This window comes from Sciurus vulgaris, assembly GCF_902686455.1.
Source record: "Sciurus vulgaris genome assembly, chromosome: 5".
Taxonomy (NCBI): Eukaryota; Metazoa; Chordata; class Mammalia; order Rodentia; family Sciuridae; genus Sciurus; species Sciurus vulgaris.
This window is the reverse complement of record NC_136465.1, coordinates 116,164,609-116,184,318: the sequence shown is the minus strand read 5'-3', so window position 1 is coordinate 116,184,318 and position 19,710 is coordinate 116,164,609. Positions and strand designations below refer to the sequence as shown.

Below are 19,710 nucleotides of genomic sequence, written 5' to 3'. Positions count from 1 at the left end.
TGTACCTCTGTGAGCGGGCATGAGTGAGTGTGTGAGGAACATGCCAGAAGGGTGTGTGAGTGTGACACAGGTCGCCGTCAGGCGTGCGTGTGTGCGTCGCACCCATATACAAAGCACCACAAGATCCAGGCCACCCCCCAGTCTGCTCCACTCTCAATATTTCATCTACCTCTACACCCAATGAGTCCCTCCTATATACTGCTGCCAGTAGCCAGTGTCACAGGGAGCAGGTTTATTCCTCCCCGTTGGGCCTTTCCAATGTTTTTTGCTCCAACTTTTCAGGGAAAGTCATTACCCTCAGCCTCCCTCCCCTGCTCCTGTGTTTCCTCCACATTCTTTCTCCAGGTGTCAGAGAAAGATTCTGAAGGTCCCCAGTTCCTAGAACAGAAATGAATCTTGAACCCTGAGCTTGAACTCTGGCTAGGCTTTCTCTCTCTAACCAAAGTCACAATGAAATCCAACCAAAGCCACACTCCCTTCAGGAGAAAACCGCTTGCCACGCACACAGAATTTTCCAACCACTCATTTGTAAGCTGCTTTTGGAAACCAATGGGGGAAATGTGATTTAGCTAGAAAAAAAGGAAAAGAAAATAATTTAAGAGAGGAAACAACAACAACAACAACAACCCAAAAGAAAAACTTAAAACATTCCAAATGCCCTGTTTCAAGCCATCTCCTAGCCAAGCATCTGGAGGAGAAGGAGAGATGTGGCGGGCAGCCCTTCACCTCCACCTCTTCCGGTCTCAGCCCTCCAGTCCAAGGCCCCCAGGCCAGACAAGCCAAAAAACCAAGAAGCCCAAACCCTATGCACATATCAAACCCACAAACAGCAAATCGCGTTTCGCAGGAAACAATTTTCAACTGGGAAAACGCAATAGAGAGAAATCCCTCATCTCAAAAGCCTTCCCTAGTTCCTGGCCTATGATCGCCATTTTAAGCTTTTTGTGAGCTTTTGACCTAAGGGGGGCACATCAGCCCCCACCCCAGGATACCAGTGTTGAGAAAGCAAACCAAAACCAGCATGCGCCCAGGAGCCATCATCCGTACAGGGCAGCACAGGGCGCCTGCCGGCTGCCTGTGGTGCGCACCGCCCCTGCGTTAGCACCCACGGCCCGGGCTGGCCCGGCACCTCCACGTCGCCGCTTACCTTCCCCAGCTAATGACGCGCTACCAGCCTGGCGTTCAGCAGACATCAGTCGCAAACCGTGGTCGCATTCCCAGGACCTCCGGTTTTCGAGGCCTCAGCCCAACCCTCCCCCCTGCCCCTGTTCTGGCCACGAAGACCAAGTGCCAGAGCGTCCCAGCCCGGCCCGCGGCCCAGGCGGCCTTACCTTTCGCTTCGTTATCCGAGGTATCTGGACTGGAGTCGGCAGTCTTGGCTCGCTCCTTTTCGCTCTCCGAGGGGCTGCTTTTGGGGCCCGCCAGGCTCTGCTCGGTCTTGATTTCATTGGGGCTAGGGGTCTGGCTGTCGGACTTGGGGGTCTCAGGGAAACTCACTTTGCCCCCGAGCTGAGGCGATTCCAGATGTTCGGCGCGCGGGTTAAGACTGGCCCGCTGCTCGAAAGGGGCTTCGAAGTCGTTGGCCCCGGCGCAGTGGGGCGTCTTGTCCAGCGCCGAGTAGCTCGGGCTGGCGCGGTAGTAGCTGGGCACGGGCACCTCGTGCTCCCCGAGGCAGGACTCCGGCAGGGGGTGGGAGTAGAGAGCTGCCTCGGGGCCACTTTTCGCCCGCTTCTCTGCGCTGTACATGCAGCAGACATTCTCCTCCTTGACACTAGGTGGGTAGGAGCAGGAGGACAGCGGCCTGCCAACAGGTTGTTCCAGGCGGTAGGCGGCTTTGGGGTCGCCCCAGGAGTCCAGCTGCGAGAGGTAGGACGGGTAGGTGTTGAGGGCGAGGTTGGGACTGCCGCCCTCGTCCCTCTTGGAGAGCGAGGGCGCGAGCCCGCAGCCTCTCATCACCCCGCAGTTGAAGTCACTCCCAGATTGCATATACATGCCTGCGCTCCGGCTATAGCGCTCTCCTCCGCCCGGCGCAGCCAAGGGCTCCGCGTACGAGTTCGGAGTTACATTGCGAGGGCATGTCATTTTCAGAGAGAGGGGTTTTTAAGGAGCAATACTACAGCGGAGGAGCTGACATCTTTTTTTTCCCCCATCCGGGAAGGGGGGGGCGGTTGGAGGGGCGGGAGGAAAAAGAAGGGGAGGGGGGGAAATATCAGCTCCATAATTATCCGCGCATTCGGTCCTCACCATGTGACGGCTAGACCAATGGGATTTGAAAATGGCCTTGATGATTCAGACGGCCGTGACGTCAGCGGGGTCAAGTTGTCGGCAGGCGGAGCGCTCAGCATGGAGTAACAGCGCCACCTAGCAGCTGCCTCGGGGTAGGGGCACTGGAGCCCTTCCCCGCGAACAAAGGAAGCGCCCCCCAGGCGGCAGGGGTGGTTGGGGGGGTGGAGGGAGATGGGGGCGTTCTGGGTAGAGTGGGGTTTGTTTACCCGGGAACCAGCCCGTAACTTCTGGGGAGAGGAGGGAGGAGAAGGGGGAAATGAGGGAAAGTGGGAGAGAGAGGCAACGGGGCTCAAAACAAATTCAAATTAAAAGGTCAAGACACGATTCAGGTACTTCTTCCCTTCTCTTCACCTCCCCTTTTCCTTTTCTCAGCCCCCACCCACTCTTCTCTTGGGGTGGGAGCAGGATGAGGGTTGTTTTTGGGGGGAGATGGGAGGGTGAAGTGTGCTCCCGCGGACAGAGAAAGAGAAAGTTAAAGAATCCCAAACAGGACTAAAGTTTCAGCTGCCTGTGTCCTGCTTTCTCGGGCTTGGCCTTTTGGGTCTGGGAGTTCGGGGACCGACCGTCTTGGAGATTGGTTGAGTTGCAAGTTCCCTGTGGGAGTTGAGGGGGAATCTCCAGTGTCTGAGGTGGGTCAGGGAGGGGGTCACGGTCACTTCAGGGCTGCTGGGGAAAGGAGGCTCCCAGTGGATGTAGGGATCCTTGGAGGAGGAAGCACAGGACCAGAGGTGCCCGCTCCCCACCCCGGAGCTATGGCCTGGGCCTGGCTGAGCAGGCAGCTCCTGGGTCACTATCTCAGGACTTTGGCCTTGGAGCTGGTTCGGCCGCTTTGCTCCAGGCATTAGCGACCCTTGCTTTCCGCTTGACCTTGCCCCTACCAAAACAGGGAATATTTCTGAAGAAAAAGACCGAACCTGCAGGGACTTCGATCGGGTTCGGGGAGTCGCATATCAACACGAAAAGGAGGACACCACACGCAACCAAATCGGACCCAGACGATTGGGCTGGAAGCATCTTTTAAAGAAGTGAGGCCAGTCTGTTTTTGTTATTGTTGTTGTTGTTTAATAAAGGGAAGGAAAAAAACCAGAGAAATACATGTTTCAAAGAGTTCTTTCCGTTTCTCCATCGTCTTTCTCCCAAAGCGAACAAAACTCTCCACCCCTTCCTCAGGAAACGGAATCCGGAGAATAACTTGTCTTTCCGGTGGCCCCGCATTTTTCTCTGGACAGAGCCCGGGGTTTCGACTTTCCGAAGTGCTGAAGCCAAGCGGGGAAAGGACCCTAATGCCGAGCGCCCTGGCGTGGTCGAGTAAGGAGGCCGGACCGCTTCTAGGGAGGCCCAAGCCAGCGCGGCCAGAAGAGGACCGTGGAAAGAAATCTGCCGAATTCCCTCATCCACTGATTGAAAGAGAAGGCGCAGGGGTCCCTGAAACCCCAGAAAACTGGAAGGAAACGTGGAGTGTGTGACTTGCTTGCAGAATGGACAGGGGAGATTTGAAATAGTTTTGTGTTTTCATTTGCAGGGGTCGCCTGGCCTCAGCATGGGGGTTGTCCAGGGCAAGGTTAGGTTGTTTAGGCCCCAGACCAGACTTGGGACAGCCTGGGCAGTAGTCAATCGAGGGAGCCATTTGTCCCACCGCCTATCCCCGGGGAAACAGACCAGACTTTATGGCCACTCTGTTTGTATTATCTGCATAAGTCTTTCCCCACCAGTTTGATCGAAACCGTTCCCTTTTACGAGGACCCAACGAAAATTTCCCGTCATATTTATCAGCTGAGGATAAAAATTTAGTATGGGAACTGATATTTCCTCATTTATGGGACGATGAAATTAAAGACCAAAGCAATTGAGAATTATATGGCTTTGGGGGGTTCCCTCCCCCCTCTTTCATGTCTCCTTTATTTTCCTGCCTGGTTTGTCTGTCCCTGGAGTTTGTTGTCCCAATCCCCTGCCCTTGCCCCCTGTTTTGGAGTACAGTAGTCCCTTTTCCCCATGACCAGGTGCTGCCTAGCTACCTCAAATTTTCCTGGCCTTTTTCTCTGTGTCAGTAGCTGAGCGCTGGAGCAGTGCTCCCGGATACTCTACCCAGGCCAGGCTAGGACTGAGGAAAGAACCTCCAAGACGAATCCAAGCTCAGCCTGGGAGGGAATGGTAGGAGTCCCAGAAGAGGGTGAAAGAGAGAAATTCTCAAAACCAAGTCCCCAGGCAAAAGCCGAAGAGCCGTCAGGAGAGGAACAAAGTCACTGGCCTCGGGTCTGTCTCCCCTTACCAGCCTGACCCCCATCCCAAACCTACTACCCACCTTAGTCAGGGGAAGGGATAGAGTTGCTTCAGAATCCTTGCTATTATTAATGGAAATAATACCCTTGGGAGAAAGCCTCCCACCTCCTCACAAGAACGGATAGTGTTTAAAGTTGAAATAATTAGAAGTATGATAAACACGGCCCATTAATGGAAAAAGAAATCAAATTCATCAGCCTAAGTGGGACCCCCGGTGGGACAAATGTTTGCCTCTAATTACTCAAGATAAACGAAAACCCAGAGCTGTTAAACAAGAGCCCGCTCTCGCTCGGACAGACGCAGACTTGAATAACTTGTTGGGTTTTTGCAGACTTTGGGATTCTGCCTCAGTGAAGGTAAAAGGAAGAAAGAAGTAAGAAAGAGTGGGCCAGGCAAAAGGAGCATTTGTGTGGTTCCAAAGAAGTCCAGCCTGGTCTGGGTCTCAGCCCTGCCCCCTTGGGCTCAGTCTTTCCTGAGGCCACGAGCAAAGGCAGTTTCCATCCTATTGTCTGGGCCTGGCGTTCAAAGGCATGCCGGCCACCAGAGTCACCCCGCCTGCCACCACTGCCAGGCGCCCACCAGCCCTGCTCACAGGACCAAGACCCTTAGCCTGCACCCTTGGCAACCGGATCGGGGTTCGGGAGAAGTCTGTGTTACTGAAATCACCCCCATTTCGAGTCTTATTACGCCACTTCTCCAACTTCCTGAAGAGAATTCAGAGACCTGCACCTAAGACTGACTCTGGAACTCTTCTTACCTCAGCTTGGGGACCCGAATATCCAGGGCTGCAGGCCAGAGTTGGGGCTCAGGCTCTGCATGTGTCTGGACAAATCTCACCTGCCCCAGAAACCCTGGCATCTTTTGCTCTTCCTGCCCGGTACCTAGACCCTGAAGGGGCAGCAAGGATGGGCCTGGGACTCCTGCCGGCTGTGGGTCTCTGAGCAAGGGAGACAAGGAGGATTTCCAAAGCTCCTGGCATGCTCCAGGAGGATCCAGTGGTTCCACATAGCAGGCCAAGGGCTGAGGCACTAGGGGTCCCTATTAAAAGCAGAAGGAAAGTGTCGTGCTCAACGGACAGAAAGGAAATCCGGCTGTTTTCCCCAGCGTAGCCCTCAGATCACTCCAGCAGCACCCTGATTTCTCCACTGAAAATTGTCTATTTCCCCAAGTGGTTTAGAAAGTTATCTGGGAAATTTTAGAGATGAAATGAAAAAGGAAAAGTGTCTCTTCCGCTGGGATAAAATAATAAAATAAAAATTGTGTGTTCAGAAAGCTCTTCAAGCGAAATGGAAAATAAAATCACACCAGTGATTGCAGGGTTTTTCCACTTGTTTTGAAGGCCGAGATAAATCATTCTCTTCCCAAATCTTGAAGGAAAGGTTGACTTTTCTTCACTTAGCACAAAGCTCTGTCCCAGCTGAATTGAGAGCAAGGAAATTTCAGGCAAACTGTGGCATGTTTGGAGGTCCAGAAAAACAGTTTTCAAACAGGTACGGAGGTGAGAGGCTGAGGACAGTTAAAAGGGCCTTTGGTCTAATTCGGATCTTATAGCCACTCCGGCGGGCCCAGCCAACAAAATCACTCTCACATCTGGACACTGTACACACTTGCACCCAGATGCTGTGTGGCTTAGTATCTACACACATGTCCAACTTGCACTTATTAATTGAGTCTACACAGTCACAAATATTCACTTTTACCCAAAGTGCTCCCTGAGAACCTTGAATCCTGAAGTCTGGTAATCCGCGCCAGTCGGACTGCTTCTGTCTTGCCGAAGCCAACCAGTTATTTAACTTTGCCTCCTGAATCGAAACCAGACTGCAGATACCTCCAAGAGAAGCTTGGGGAGGAGGAGCTGGATGGGACGATGTCTTGGGGGGAAAGCTCTGGTCCCCACTTTGATGGTTTGTTTCTAAGTTGCCCCAGAAGGTCAGGTTTCCAGCCAGTATAAGGACTGTGGTTGGGCTGGTTTGCTCCGGAGAAAATCCCTAATCCTTCTTCTCGGGGCTAAATTCTTTTTAAAGATCTTTATTTCTTTCTCTTTTTCTTTTTTAACACTTTCCTTGATTTGTTCATTCTTTTTTTCTTTTTTTCAATCCTCTTTTTTCTTTACTTGTTTCCTTTTTTCTTTTCCTTTATCCTACAATTCCTTTTTCTTTTCTCTTTTTCTGATCCATTCTCTTTCTTAATTTGTTGTCTTCCTTATTTCACCATTTCCTCTTTTTCTTTTTAGACAATTTATTTTTTGCTCTTTTTTTCCCCCTTCTCAATTCTTTCTTTTTCCTTGACTTTCTTACCTAGGCTTTCTTATTTTTTTTCTGGTGTGCTGGGCTCGGTGAGGGTGAAAACACTAGACTCAGTCGCATGCCTCCCCAGCCCAGCTCCTCAGGCTTGGAGTTGACCTTCTCCTGCATTCAGCCTCAGCTCGGCTTCTCACAAGGCGAAGTGTAGGACTGCCAGCCACCGACCAGCAGCCAGGCCTCAGCAGTCGCCATTAAAGGAAAGGAAAAGCTGGCTCTGAGGCATGTCCCCACTAATGCCTTGAAGTGCCAAGTTCCGGGGGTAAGGTATTTACATTTTCATCACCCCAAAGGAGCTTTGTCCACTAAGCCTGACATTTTGTCCTGACTTTCAGAGCTGACGTTAAAATGACCCAAAGTTGAGCCCAATTGGTGCCCCCAAGGCTGCAGAGAAATGAGGGAGGGGGTTGTCAGTTACAGGTGGGGGAGTTATACTTAGACTCAGCAGCCCAAGGCCCTGTCCTCACTTGGGTACCTTTGTTCTCTGTGGTCCTGGACTGCAACCCTTCTGGACTTTTGTCGTCTTTAGTCCTGCAACAGTTGCAACCCCTGGGCAAGAGTTTCTTGGCATTTTGGATACTGTCTTTCTTCTAACCCATTTTTTATTTCACAGGCAGCAGGGATGCAAGATTATGTGAAAAGACCCTCCCCAATCAGCAGTTTGAGTCAAGGTTATGGGTCTTCTCTGCTTTGTGCAGTGGGTTGTGGGGGGCATGTGCACAGGCTGTGTGTGTGTGGCAGGGCTGAGGGAGAGCATAGTGCCTGGAGGAGAATAAGAGTGTGTGATGGGGAGCCTCATGTCCTGGGGATATTATCCAAACTTTGGAGGTCTATAAGGTTGTATCTCAAGAACACAGTGAACAGAACTCTCCTGAGGTCCTGCAGCCTCAGTTGGCTGGCAGCCTCCAAAGCCAGGTCCAAGGTGTGCTTTAGGAAGGACTGACCCCGACCTTCAAGTCTTTTGCCTTCAGCAAAGAAAGACAGCTCCCCACCACACACCCAGACAATGAAGCCCCAGTGCCCTTTCTATCGCTTCCCCTCTCAAAGATCTTAGATTCCATCCTATGGCAGAACCAAAACTGTAAGTTTTTTTTTTTTTAAGGGAGGGGGAATCTTGTAAAACTTTTATGCCAAACAAAGTTATAAAAACTTCCCGGGCGTTGCCTTTTCCAAAGGTTTATATGAATAATAAAGAGTGTAGTCGCGTGCACAGTGTTCTGGCCTGCCCGGAGCAGGGAGGATTTAGCAAACTGCATTATCTAGCCTTAGGGCATCAGGAAACCTCAGGGACTGCCCCCTTCAGGGAATATTGGCCCAGAAAGGAATTGCCCTACAGATTCCAGAGAGAGGAGGGGTGGGGGGAGAAGGGGTGGTGCCCTTGACTTCCTTGAAGTTCAAAGTTCTTCTTTGCTCTGATGAAAAAAAAAGGTCCTCTCTGTCCTCAGCCCACTCAAGAAATTAGCCCAAGGTTTTTTTCTTCCCCTTTTAGTGAGAACTGACTGCAAGCAACCCCACCTCTGTATACCTTTCAGACCCAGGTCTACACCTTTTTCCCTTTCCCCCAAACAAGGCTCCCCAGCTCCTCCATCTGGGATGCCCAGAATCTATGCTCTCAGAGGCGCTTAATAGGGGTTGTGAGCCTTCTTCTCAATGACCCTTGCATTGCCATTCTCCACGACCAGAAGGCTCTGAGTGACAAAGAAACCCCAAACCCAAGGCTACCCGCAAACCCCTCTCTCCTTTCAAGTGCCCCTGGCTCCCCAGCACCCCCAAAGCCCATAGTGGGAGGGGGAGGGGCCCAGAGTTCTCTGTCAGCCCACACCACTTAATACCCTTGTAAACTCCCACGTGCGCTATAAACTTGGATTTTTACAACCAACATTCCTCCTTAGCTCCAGGAAACTTTGAACTCGGCCTCGGGTTTATTTACTTGGGCAGGGGGGAGCTGGGAGCTGAGAAAGGACGGTGAAAAAGAGAGAAAATGTGGGGCAAGGGGATGATGGGGTGGGGGTCTGGGGTGTGTTGGGAGAGCTAAGATGGTCCACTTCGGATTTGTTTACTATTTAGGGCGGAAGCGTTTTTTAACACAGGCCAGACTGGGTCGTTAAGAGCGAAATGAATCTGGGTTTAGAGGCGCGGGGGGCGCTTTATGGCGGCGTCTAGACGAGGATCTTTTGTTCCTGGGCAGCGCTGCGGCTGGAGGGGATTACCCCAAGAGGTCGTGTCCAGAGTGCCCCTGGCCCGCAAGGGGGGTTGGACATTCAGGAGTATGAAGGTGGGTTTGTTGGGGGGCCAGAGACCCTGTTTTCCCTTTGAGAAAATCAGCAAGGCAGGTTCCTGGGCCTGGGTCACAGAAGCCTTTGTTTTTCTTTCACGAGGACTCTCCTCTCATCCTTCAGAAATCTCTTCTGGAGTTGGAAATTTCTGGGTTGCACATTGCACAGAAAGTGGTAGCTGACAGTTTTAAACTTCCCCCCACCTCCAAATCAGGAGCCCTTTGAAGGTTAATAGTTTGCTTTATAAACTAGTTCATTCTGAAGAGTTATCTCCATCCTTTTACAGGAAACATGGCCAGCAGGCTAATGGTCTCTGATAGGGCTAGTGGACAAGCATTATACCTAGAGAAGTGCCACACACGCAGAAAACCCTCAGTTGTATTCCTGTCCACACTCATTAAACACTGCCAATGGTTACACACTAAGGGTGACACAAGCTCTAGACACACATGTGGTCAGGCTTACTCTGTACTATAGGTAAAAGAGTAAAAATAATATTCCTTCTCATATTCACTCATAGGCTCACTGACTTCAACAAAATGTGTGTGGGCACATGAAAGAATTGTGGACCACATATATACAACAATTGTCTTAAGGACCCCACATTTACAAATTACAAGATTCAGACACCTAAGCCACAGGGATCCCTGCCGTGGAAAACAACAGTAGAACTTAGATTTGATAGTCATGGTGTTTTTTCATTTCATCCAACAGCATGGACAAAAACATTTTTTCAAATACACAAGAACAGAGAGTGGAAAGATGAGAGAATTGGTCCTGAACCTCTGCCCCCAAGTAACATTTATAACAGAGATGACCATGTGGCTTCACTGAAAGTATTGAAAGGACCAAGGTTATCCTAATGCAGAAGAAACATGCATCCTGGGTGTGGTGGTGCATGCTGTAATTCCACATACCTGGGAGGCTGAGGCAGGAGGATTGCAAGGTTGAAGGCGGCCTCTGCAAGTTACCAAGACCCCATCCCAAAATAAAAAATAAAAAGAGCTAGGGATGTAGCTCAGTGGTAGAGTGCTTGCCTAGCATGTGCCAAACCCTGGGTTCACTTTCCAGTATGAAAGAGAAGAGGGAAAAGGGGGGAGAAGAGGAAGAGGAAGAAAAGGAGAAGGAAGAAACGTGCAGCAAATACATATGGGTGTGGTGACTAACCCCATGGGTCACCTCCTTCCTCAGTATCCCATCCACGTCTGACATCCAGGTCAGACACAGCTGGGGGCTTTTTACTCTGGGAGACCTAAAATATAAACATCAGGGTAGCTCCAGTCTGGGTATCTGGTTGTGTCTAGACAAGCCTGGCCATTTGTGTCAAAGGGGAAGGGGCCAGGGTCTACCTTCCCATCCTCAGAAGCTGTGGAGAGGACAAGGGGGGGATGGCTTCTCCTCCTCTCCCCTCCTTCCTTCAAAACTGTATATAAAATTTTCTATACCATCTTCTCATAGAGAAAAAAAAAAAAAAACTTTACAAAAGCCCTACCCTCAACTCTACACATTTAACTGAGACAGACGGAGACATCTGGCAGGAGGGCTGTGGAGCCAAGAAAATTCCTATAAATTTAAATTTGATGATGGTTACAATTAACTCCACAACAAACGTGTGCTTAAACGGAAAGCATTGCTGGGTGTTTGGACCCAGTTTAAGCTTCACATGAGAAAGGAGATCTTAAGAGTAGCCCTGGAATGTCCTCCGTTTCAGAGAAGAAGCTACCACCAGAATCCTGACCCTGCCAGTGGAGAAGAGCTCCAGCATGGGCCTGCCTTGCCTCTGCCTGCTTATGCTCACCCGTGGGGGTCTCTGGCTTTTTAACTCCCCCCCTTCCTCTTCCTCCTTGCCTTCTGCACCACCACCTCTTCCTCCTCCTCCTCCTTAGACTTGGGAGGATGGAGGGTTTTAAGAGGAGAGGGGTTAATAAAAAGGTCAAATAAAATCATAATATTGAATAGAATGAAATATCTTTATTTGCCAACAAAAAAAAAAAAATAACAGCAACCCCTCTGGGTGGGGAGCAGGTTGGGGATTGCACATGTACACACGCACTCACGCACAAGGAAGGAGATGGGTAATTTGAATTTCTTTCTGGCATGTTCTTTCCCATCCTCTCAGGTAGAAATAAAGGTTTGTGAAATTTATTTACAAAAATTCAGACCCCAGCAAGGGGGAGGTGCCCAACCCATTTCCCTACTGCCTCCTCCACCCCAATTTCTCTTTTTTTCCTCTTATAAAAAAAGAAAGAAAAAGAAAAAAGGAAAGGAAAAGAAAAGAAAAAAGGAGGTAACAACTGCAAAGACTAGATATAAATCCATGGAGTTAGGGGAGCATTGTTTGGAGAAAGGTTAGGACACCTCAATGTACCAGTTAAGAAATTTCAAAGAAGGGCTCTACACATTTAGGGGCGAACAACTAGGCTTGGGATGAGCCAGGGCGCAGACGGAGGTAGGACACGGACTTTGCACACCTAACACCAGGTCGAAGGTACAGGAATTTCACAGCAAGGCAGGATCACATTTAGTTGCCCCTTAACGGTGGGGCAAGGTGGGGTAGGAGCGGGGAGCCCGAGAGGTCTCCCCTTGCAAACAAGGTGTCTTAGTGGATCTGTTCACTTGGGCGAGGGAAGGCTTGTAGTTCAAGGATTGTTCAGCTCAGGCGCCCAGTACGCTCGCCCCTCCCTCCACCAAATCCGAGCAGCAAGACATTGTCGCGAGGTGTGTTTTCTTTTAAATAAAGAGTCTTGGGGCCCTCGGCGCCAAAGGGATCCACTCGCCGTGGGTCAGACACTTCCCTTCACCTCCTTTTCCAGGCCGGTCTCTATCCCCACAGCGAGAGTCAGACCGAAGGTGAAGGAGGTTCCGGAAGGAAGTGCCAGCAACGGCAGTGGGGGCCAGCCCTGGCCAGTCCAGTTTTCCACCCGCGGAAAAAAGACGAGTTAGAAAATAAAAAATTAAAATAAAATAAAATAATTTCCCCCTTTCCCTCCCTCCCACCCCCCAAAAGGACCCGGTCTGCAGTTACAGCAGCGGATTTCCCGAAAAATACTGCAGCCGGTCTCTGCTTAGTTTTTTTTCTTTCATCCTCCTGTTCTGAAACCAAATTTTCACTTGTCGGTCCGTCAGGTTCAGCATCCGGGACAGCTGCAGCCGCTTCTCTTTGTTGATATACACGTTGAAGAAAAACTCTCGCTCCAGTTCCCGAATCTGGAATTTCGAATAAGGGCAGCGCTTCTTGCGGGTGCGGGGGGCGTCTGGAGGGAGGGGAGGAGGCAAGTGCGAGGAGAGGGGGAGAGAGACACGTGAGACCAGGGCGACCCCAGCCCAGCCCGCTGAGCGCTCAGCGGCCTTTCTCCCAGCCCATCCGCTGGGCAGCCCTCCCGCCAGGCCGTGGCTGTCCTCTCGCAGGCCGCAGATCTAGGGCAAGCCTCGACCCCCTCGCCTGGTCTAGCTCCGGCCATTGAGCGACTTGCGCCCCACTGCCCTTCAGGCGAGAGCCTTAACTGACAGGGTCTCGGGGAGAAGGAAAGCCTGCTGGGGCCACGTGCGTCTCCTTGAGCCCCTCGCCTGCTCTCCGGCGGCCCTTGGCGGCTCCTCACAGAGCTGCCCTCCTAAAGGTTCTGAAAGTCCACTACCATCTCCCCCAGATTTCTGGGGGAATCGCGGAGAACAAGGCGCGAAGCATGACCTAGCGAGAACAGTGGGGAAGCCGGGAGGAAACCAGCGAGCAGGCACCTAGACACCCTAAAGTCTCTTCCGGGGGACCTTGGCGCCGGGGCCGCCCGCCGGGCCGCGCCTTGTACGCTGCCTCGCTAGGCCTGCACCGAGGCCGCAGATCGAGAAGAAACGCTGAGACCCTTGCCAAAAACGCAGCGGAGCCGGGATCTACCTCTCCCCAATCCCCTGTCGCCGCTAAGCCCCTGGTTCCTTGGGTTTCTGCTCAGAGATTCGCGAAAACATAGTTTGAACATTTAAAAAAATAGTTTAAAAAAGAAACAGAGCAACCCTGGCTCGCCTCTCGGGTCTCAGGTTCTGCTCCATTGCTTCTTTCCTCCACCTCTTCCCCCTCTGAGTTTCTCCCTGTCTTTCCCTCGCCCTCCCCTTTCTCCCCCTCCACCCCTCCCCTCCCTCCCACCCCCCGGCAGCCCGGCTCCCCATCCTTCCTTAAATGCTCCTCTAAGTTCACGATCAAAGTTAATATCACCCGCAATGGTGGCACTTTTAAAATTTTCACAGACCGAGGAAGATAACGGGGGAGGGGGGTTCACCCGTCTTTTCCAAAGAGCCCGTTTCCCTCCCTCCCACCCCTTCTCCATCGTAAAAAGTCGAGTCGTTGGGAGAGAGGGCTTTGTAGGTTATAATAAAATCCTTTGAATGCTTATAAAACTCCACATAAAATCGGACTGACCCAAAACACGAGGCTGTCCCTGCTCCCCTGGCCACCCCCCTACTCTAGCCCTCCCTCTCGTTCCCTCCCTTGCTGCCCGCCTGTTCCCGGCCGGTGCTACCTACTGGGGGCGGCTCCCTTGGCCGGCTCCTTGGTCGCCGAGTGGGCAGAACCGGACGAGCTGGGATTCGTGTTCTCCTCCTCGGCCTCCGCCTCGGCCCCCGCCTCAGCCCGGGACGCCAGTCCCGAGGCCGGGGGCGCTTCGGGCTCCCCCTTGGCCTCGCCCTTGCCGGAGCAGGGGGGCTCCGCGGGTGCGTCGCCGCCACCGCAGTAGGCGTTGTCGAAGAAACGGTCGAAGGCTTGAGGCAGGACGCTGTTCTTGTTGACTGAAGAGTAAAAACCGGCGGGGGCAGCATGTGGGGCGCTGGGGTGGTGGTGGCTGCCGTAGGAACCTTCGTTTTTCATGAGGATCTCAGTGACTGTGGAAGGAGGAAGGCACTCCCGGTGCATAAGCTCGTCGGCCGCGGCATAGCAGGAAGAGTAGCTGTTCCGATGGTGCCACTTGCCGGATGGCTCCAAGCCGTAGGAGACCTCCCGGACCGGGGGCACTTGGGCCGAGTAGGGATAGGAGATCTGACGAGAGGGGGCTTGGGGCAGGAAGGAGGAGACCGTGGAGAACTCGGGCACGTAGTAAGTGCAACTGGGTAGATAGAGGTTGGAGGCGCAGCTCCCTCGCTCGCCGAAGTCAGCGCCCCTCTCTTTGCGCGACGGCGAGCAGAAGTTGCCCAGGTTGACCGAGTTAAACATCGTTCTCCTCTCCTGCCGGCTCCGGATGGAGGTTTTGGACCCGGTCTAGCGAGGGGGGAAATTTTGGGAAGGCGAGATGACGCGTTATCCGTCTTAGTCTCTCTCCCCGAGCACGTGATCCAAAGTAGATATTGTCATATATCAGTTCGGAGCACTTCGCAGACGTAGGAGGGGTTCTCTCTTAGGTAAGATCGGGGACGTTCAGGCGATTGGTTTGCAAACACCGCAGAAACATTATGAAAATCAATTGCAGATTTGTATTCGTTTTTCTCTCGTCACTCCCCTCCTCTCCATTCCACAGAGCGAGCAAAAGAGGAGAGAGAGGTTGGGGTGGGGTGGGCGGTGGGATGGGCGGGGGCGGTGGCTGGGAGGGGGCAATTGTATTTTTTTCTAGCTGCTGCTCCCCCCCCCCAGGATTGGGGGAAAGAGGCGAGCTTTCAATATGGGGGTCTGGCTTCCTCCCTGTGATCAGCAGAGACCGGAATGAGGACTTCTTTCCCCATTGCTGATTTCCCGGAGAATAGTGAATCCTTTCCCCCCAAGTCTAGGGACTCTTACCCCTCCAACCCGCAGTCAGCGCCTGTACAAGAGTTTGAAGAAGTCCATTCTATTATTTTTCTGGCCAGAGCTGGTTGTCAAGACTCCCTTTAAGGTATTTGGAGAAGCTCCCCGGAAGAGTATCTAAAGTTTCCCAAAGGTGAGGCAGCCCATCTGTAAGCCAGTGTCCCAACTTCGTCTGGCTTGCTATGTGGCTGCCAGCTAGGGACTCCGATTAGTCATAAACGAGTGGTAAGCGAAGCGCCAGCCGCCCAGCCGGTGCCTGGCGAAGTCTGGGAAAAACCTTCTCTAATGTTGTGTTAAATATTTAGTATGAGAGAGTGGCCCTGGGTGAATATTTCATGCTTGCCTTTATTGTCAATCAATGTGCAGAAAGCTCCATCCACTGTGGATTTTTAAAATCCCAAACCCCAAAGAAAAAGATTGGAAAGAAAGTCATACATCTTCTATGTTAGGGCCCTTGGGGTTGGGGGCTCAGCTCAGCTAGTAGGCTGCAAAGAAGCCTGGTGGAGGGTGCAGGCAGAATATGTTGGGGGGATCAGGTTTAGGACTACTATTCTTGATGATATTGGGAGGGCTGTGAGGTGGACAGTGGGGCCAGGTATGAATTTCCACTACAGACCAGCTGGACAGTGGTAGAGAGCTGTGGCTCCTAAGGCAGGCTAGGGCCAGGGATCTCTCTCTAGAGGGTATTCCCAGACCCTCAACCTTGGGGAAAGCCAGACACCAGTGCCTCCTTATTTCTCAGTCCTGCCTTACCCCGCTCTCCTCCAAGTCCGTCATCCTCCTGGATGACTGTGACCCAAGGGGGGGGGGGAACTCAGTAATTTTGTCCTCTTGCCTCCCATCCCTTTGGGCACCACAGAACATGTCTGGGAAGCAGAAAATCACTTTATTGAAAGGTTCTGGACTGGGTCAAAGGGACCTGAACAACTGGCATGAGCAGAAAGCAATCTTGGTTCCAAAGAGGAACGGCCAGAGTGTGATTTCTTAAGGAAGGAGAGGAAGAGCTGAAGCCCACTGATCTCTTAGAGAAAGCAAAAACAATAGCCAGAACCTACCTTACAGCTCTAACTCTTGGTTAAAATTGGTTTCCACTTTAAATTTTTTATCAGGATTTTATTTTCTTTGATGAAGCATGATGAAGTGCTGTGGCCCCCAAATCAGGTAGGAAAGACCTATAGTAACTTCTCTAAATACAGTCCTACCAAATCCATTCCTCCTCAACTCTTCTTCCTCCCTAAATTTGCTCAGCTTTTAGAGAAACACCTGAGTGAAGTCAGCCTTGACCCTAGGTCCCATTCTTGTGGTGATTCTAGAATAGTAGAGTACTCTTATGCCCTTCTACCTACTCAGTGCGGAGCTTGGCTTCCTGAGCCCTCCTTTAGTCTGGGCCAGATCTTTACTGAGGGAAAAGAGGAATAGATTGGGGCTTTGCTCAAGTATGGGACTTCTCTGTAGGGAAGGGACCAAAAAGAAAAAATCTGTTGTTTCCTCCTAACTCTAGCCCTTTTTATAGGGTAAGCTGGGGGCAGCATTTTAATTTATAATGGTGGGGGACTTGAACTGTGGCTTTTATGGGGTTCACACTGACCTCATTAAACTTGAGTTTATTAGAGGCAAAATGCTCCCCAAACAGTGACAGCAATCAAGGAGAGGGAGGCAAGAGGTACCCCTATCCCTTGCAGAGGTGTTGATGAGGGCAGTGTCTCACCTTTTGCTTTCTCTCCTTCCCAAGGAGAGTCTGCTTCCTTCCCATTTCTGGCCTCCCGGGCAATGGGGGGCCCAATCCCCCAAGGCACTTCTGCACAGCCAGGGACAAGAGGGGTGGGCTGCTTCCTGTGAGGAGGCAGCTGTGTGCCTTAGCACTTGAATTTGACCACCAAGTTTATTCTGGGGCCACCATAAAAGTAAGCCCAGGCGGCTGCAAGGGGCTGCTGTCGGCCTTATTTCCTTGAAACAAACGAACAAAAAACAAAAACACAAAAAAGAAAAATAAACTCAAGAAGGAACATCAATGAGTTGATGTCCTAGAAACTTGGAATATCCCAATACAGACTTTTGGGAAGTTATACTTTGCTTCCTAAAAGTAGAACACCAATTTTATATTTTTTCCTATTGTTTCTCTGACTTTTAGTTTTTCAACAGTTTAAAAAAAAAAAAATCCCAGCAGCTGTCAGTTGCTGCTGGGATCAAGGAAAGAAGGCCCTGGTCTCTGAGGTCAGCTAGATGTTGATGGCAAAAATGCCCAAGGTGTGGGGTAGTGACCTCTTTGCCTAGCCTTGGTTCCAGACCACCCATAAGCATGGGCTGAGCTTGCTTGCCCTGGGCTGCACCCTCTTAATCCACAGCTTCTGGCCAGGACAATCATTACCCCCCACACCATACAGGGACCCATCTGTGGCCCCAATTCCTTCCCTGGTAGGCTTCACTCTAGGTGGCTAGTTTTTCCTCACCTGGTAGGTGCGGGAGGTCCCTCCAACCGCCTAGAGTCTAATCCTTCACCTGAAATCCTCCGCGGGAGGGCCATCCTGCTGCATTTACCGACTCTTCTTGGCCTCAGTTCCCACTGTCGGCCTGACCGCTAGCAGGCGGCTGTGGTCTGGGCAACTGCCTTGGTAGCCTGATCAGGGCCACACCAACACCCTTCCCTCCCACACAGGGACACAGGGACAGCTTCAGAAGGGGGCAGTATCTAGCGAATTCTGGCCTGAGTGGCTCCCACACACAGCACTAGGGTTGCCTGGCAGCTTGTCTACCTCCTTCTGCTGCTCTAGATTCTACAGACCTTGGTGGGGGGAGGTGACTACCCCACAGATCATGAGCTGGGAAGAAAACCAGCAGGAGAAAAGGGGTTCATAAGATCTCCAGTGGACCTTGGTTGTAAGTTCCGTTCTGTATGGAGTCAATGAAGAGATAAGAGGAAGGAGTCCCATGCATGGACATGGTTCCTATCCTAGGAGGGTAAGGAGGAGCCCTCATTAAAAATCAACTTGCACCTTCTTGCACATATTTCTCTCCCTTCGAGCAATATTGTTGCATTGAATAATCCCTTTAGATTTTCAGACTAACAGCTGTTTTGCAAGGGAGACACCAACACCCCCATTTCACCCCAGCCAGGGAACGAGAAAGGGTGGGACTGCTGGTTTGTGGCTTCCACCTCACTTCAGCCTTGGTCAGAGCCCCAAGCCCAAGGCCACAAGTCAGGTCACCTAAGCAGTGGACTCTGCTCAGGTTCCTCGGGCATATGGAAAGTGTGTGGTGGAAGAAGGGCAGTTTCTCCACCCCTGCAGCTCCACCCAGCTTTCCCCTCAGAGGTATTGTCCTAGGAGGCTAGCAATGCGACCCTATTTCTCCCCATAAAAGCCCGATTTTATGAGCCAGTTTCACTGGCCCCCCTCACCAAATGCTCTAAAATGAAGGAAATGTCTTAAAAGCAGTCTGGAAATGGAGCCGCTGCCCTGGGCCTTAGTTTCCAAAGCCAGTTGTGGCCCCATAGAAAATATCTTTTCTGGGCAAAATTGCTGGCTTGGGCCACCCAAATCTCCCCCCTCATTCTTAGCAGAGACAGGGTTGGCCAAAGCCGCCATTCCCGGGCTTTAGCGCCTACTTAGGCTCAGACCCAGTCCGAGCTGATCAAAGTGAGCTCTCGGCATTTTTATGAGATCAACTTCAGTGGCTCTTTACTTGTAATCAGACGCCTGGGTTGAAAATGCAAAAGAGAACAGCCCATCTACCCAAAAAAGAAAAGAAGAGGGAGAGGGACAAGAAGAAGTTAAGGGAGAAGAAGGAAAGGAAGGAGAGGGAGAGAGAAAGGACAAGAAAGAAGGGCCCGAAAATTCAGGTGTTACAGAGCAAGAAGATTCCAGTCACCAACAAAAAAAGAATCTTTGCCCCCAGCAAGAATGGTTTGTGGGTCTGTCCCAGCCTCTAGGCCCTATCTTTCTGCCCACACACTTCTGCCGGATTTCCGGGAGCCCTGACTCGCCAGGGCTTGAAAGCTAGATCCGATAGCTTCCACAGTGTGGATGCCTGCGTGGGTCGAGTGTGCTGGCCTCCATTTACTTGCCCCAACAAGAAAGACTCCTGCTCACGATTTAAAAGTCTCCCCCATTTCGCTGCTTTCTGTGATCTCCATGGTTCTCTCTTCACTACAGCCAGAAGTTGAGTTACAGGAAGATTCGCCAGAGATTTATCGCCCAGCCCCAAACTTGGAGAGCCTCGTTGTCATAAACAGCCGTCTATTGTCTAGACTTTTATCTCTCGGTATGGATCTGGATCGTGCATTAGCAAGGCTCAGGGGACGTGGGCTGGCTCTGTGGGGTGTGCAGTGCAGCCATGCCTGCCCAACACCCTTAGGGGTTTCTTTGGGTCAGTTTAGAAGAATGCATAAATTTGTGTGTGTTCTTGGAGTTGGGCAGGTATACCTGAGGGTTCACGGGTGGAGGCCTGAGGTAGAAAAGGTCTCTTTCTCTCTGTGCCTGGGAACATTCCAGTGCGTGTACTTGTGTGTTGGGTGAGAATTTGTCACGGTGTGCTTTGTTCTGGGGCATTTTAAGTGTTCCTGTCTGGGCTTTTGCAGGTTTTATTAACCTGCATCCGCTTGGCCTGTTTATGTCCCTTTCGAAGCAGATCATCTGGTGTTTTTCAATATTGGAGTCCATTGTGCAAATTGGTTTCTCTGAGGAAATGGTTTTGGGTGATACCTTTCCAGCCTTACCCCTTCAGATTCCCCTGTCCACCCTGAATCACACTTTAGCCTTCACCAGGGTGTCTGGCCTTGCTTTTCTCCATGTAAGTCCCTAAATCTCTGAAG

At 51.4% G+C, this 19,710-nt stretch overlaps 2 protein-coding genes and 2 long non-coding RNA genes across 6 annotated transcripts in view; 2 read left to right on the top strand and 2 right to left on the bottom strand.

Annotated features, from left to right (window-relative positions):
* The window catches only part of HOXC10 (homeobox C10), a 40,243-nt gene that overhangs the window by 2,942 nt on the left and 17,591 nt on the right, over positions 1-19,710 (bottom strand). Inside the window, exon 2 of one of the 2 annotated variants that reach the window (XM_079140969.1) lies at positions 1,332-1,857. In XM_079140969.1, the coding sequence (XP_078997095.1) occupies positions 1,332-1,857 (526 nt within the window). Of the gene's footprint in view, positions 1-1,331; positions 2,182-19,710 lie in introns of those variants that run through there. The other variant, XM_079140968.1, reaches the window with a different exon arrangement.
* On the top strand, positions 1,734-6,928 carry LOC306661788. Its single transcript, XR_013763948.1, has 3 exons — positions 1,734-1,866; positions 2,259-2,378; positions 3,173-6,928. It is a non-coding gene; the product is annotated as an uncharacterized lncRNA (long non-coding RNA).
* Positions 6,943-12,102, top strand: LOC306661794. Of its 2 annotated transcripts, none has more exons than XR_013763956.1 (4): positions 6,943-7,128; positions 7,480-7,537; positions 9,055-9,141; positions 10,854-12,102. It is a non-coding gene; the product is annotated as an uncharacterized lncRNA (long non-coding RNA). The 2 variants fall into 2 exon arrangements; XR_013763957.1 differs by having other exon boundaries at positions 8,934-9,141.
* On the bottom strand, positions 12,158-14,625 carry HOXC11 (homeobox C11). The gene is made up of 2 exons (XM_079140988.1): positions 13,655-14,625; positions 12,158-12,396 (listed from the first exon to the last, which is right to left on the bottom strand). Exons 1-2 carry the CDS (start codon positions 14,334-14,336, stop codon positions 12,164-12,166), a joined length of 915 nt encoding a protein of 304 aa, XP_078997114.1. The 5' UTR covers positions 14,337-14,625; the 3' UTR covers positions 12,158-12,163.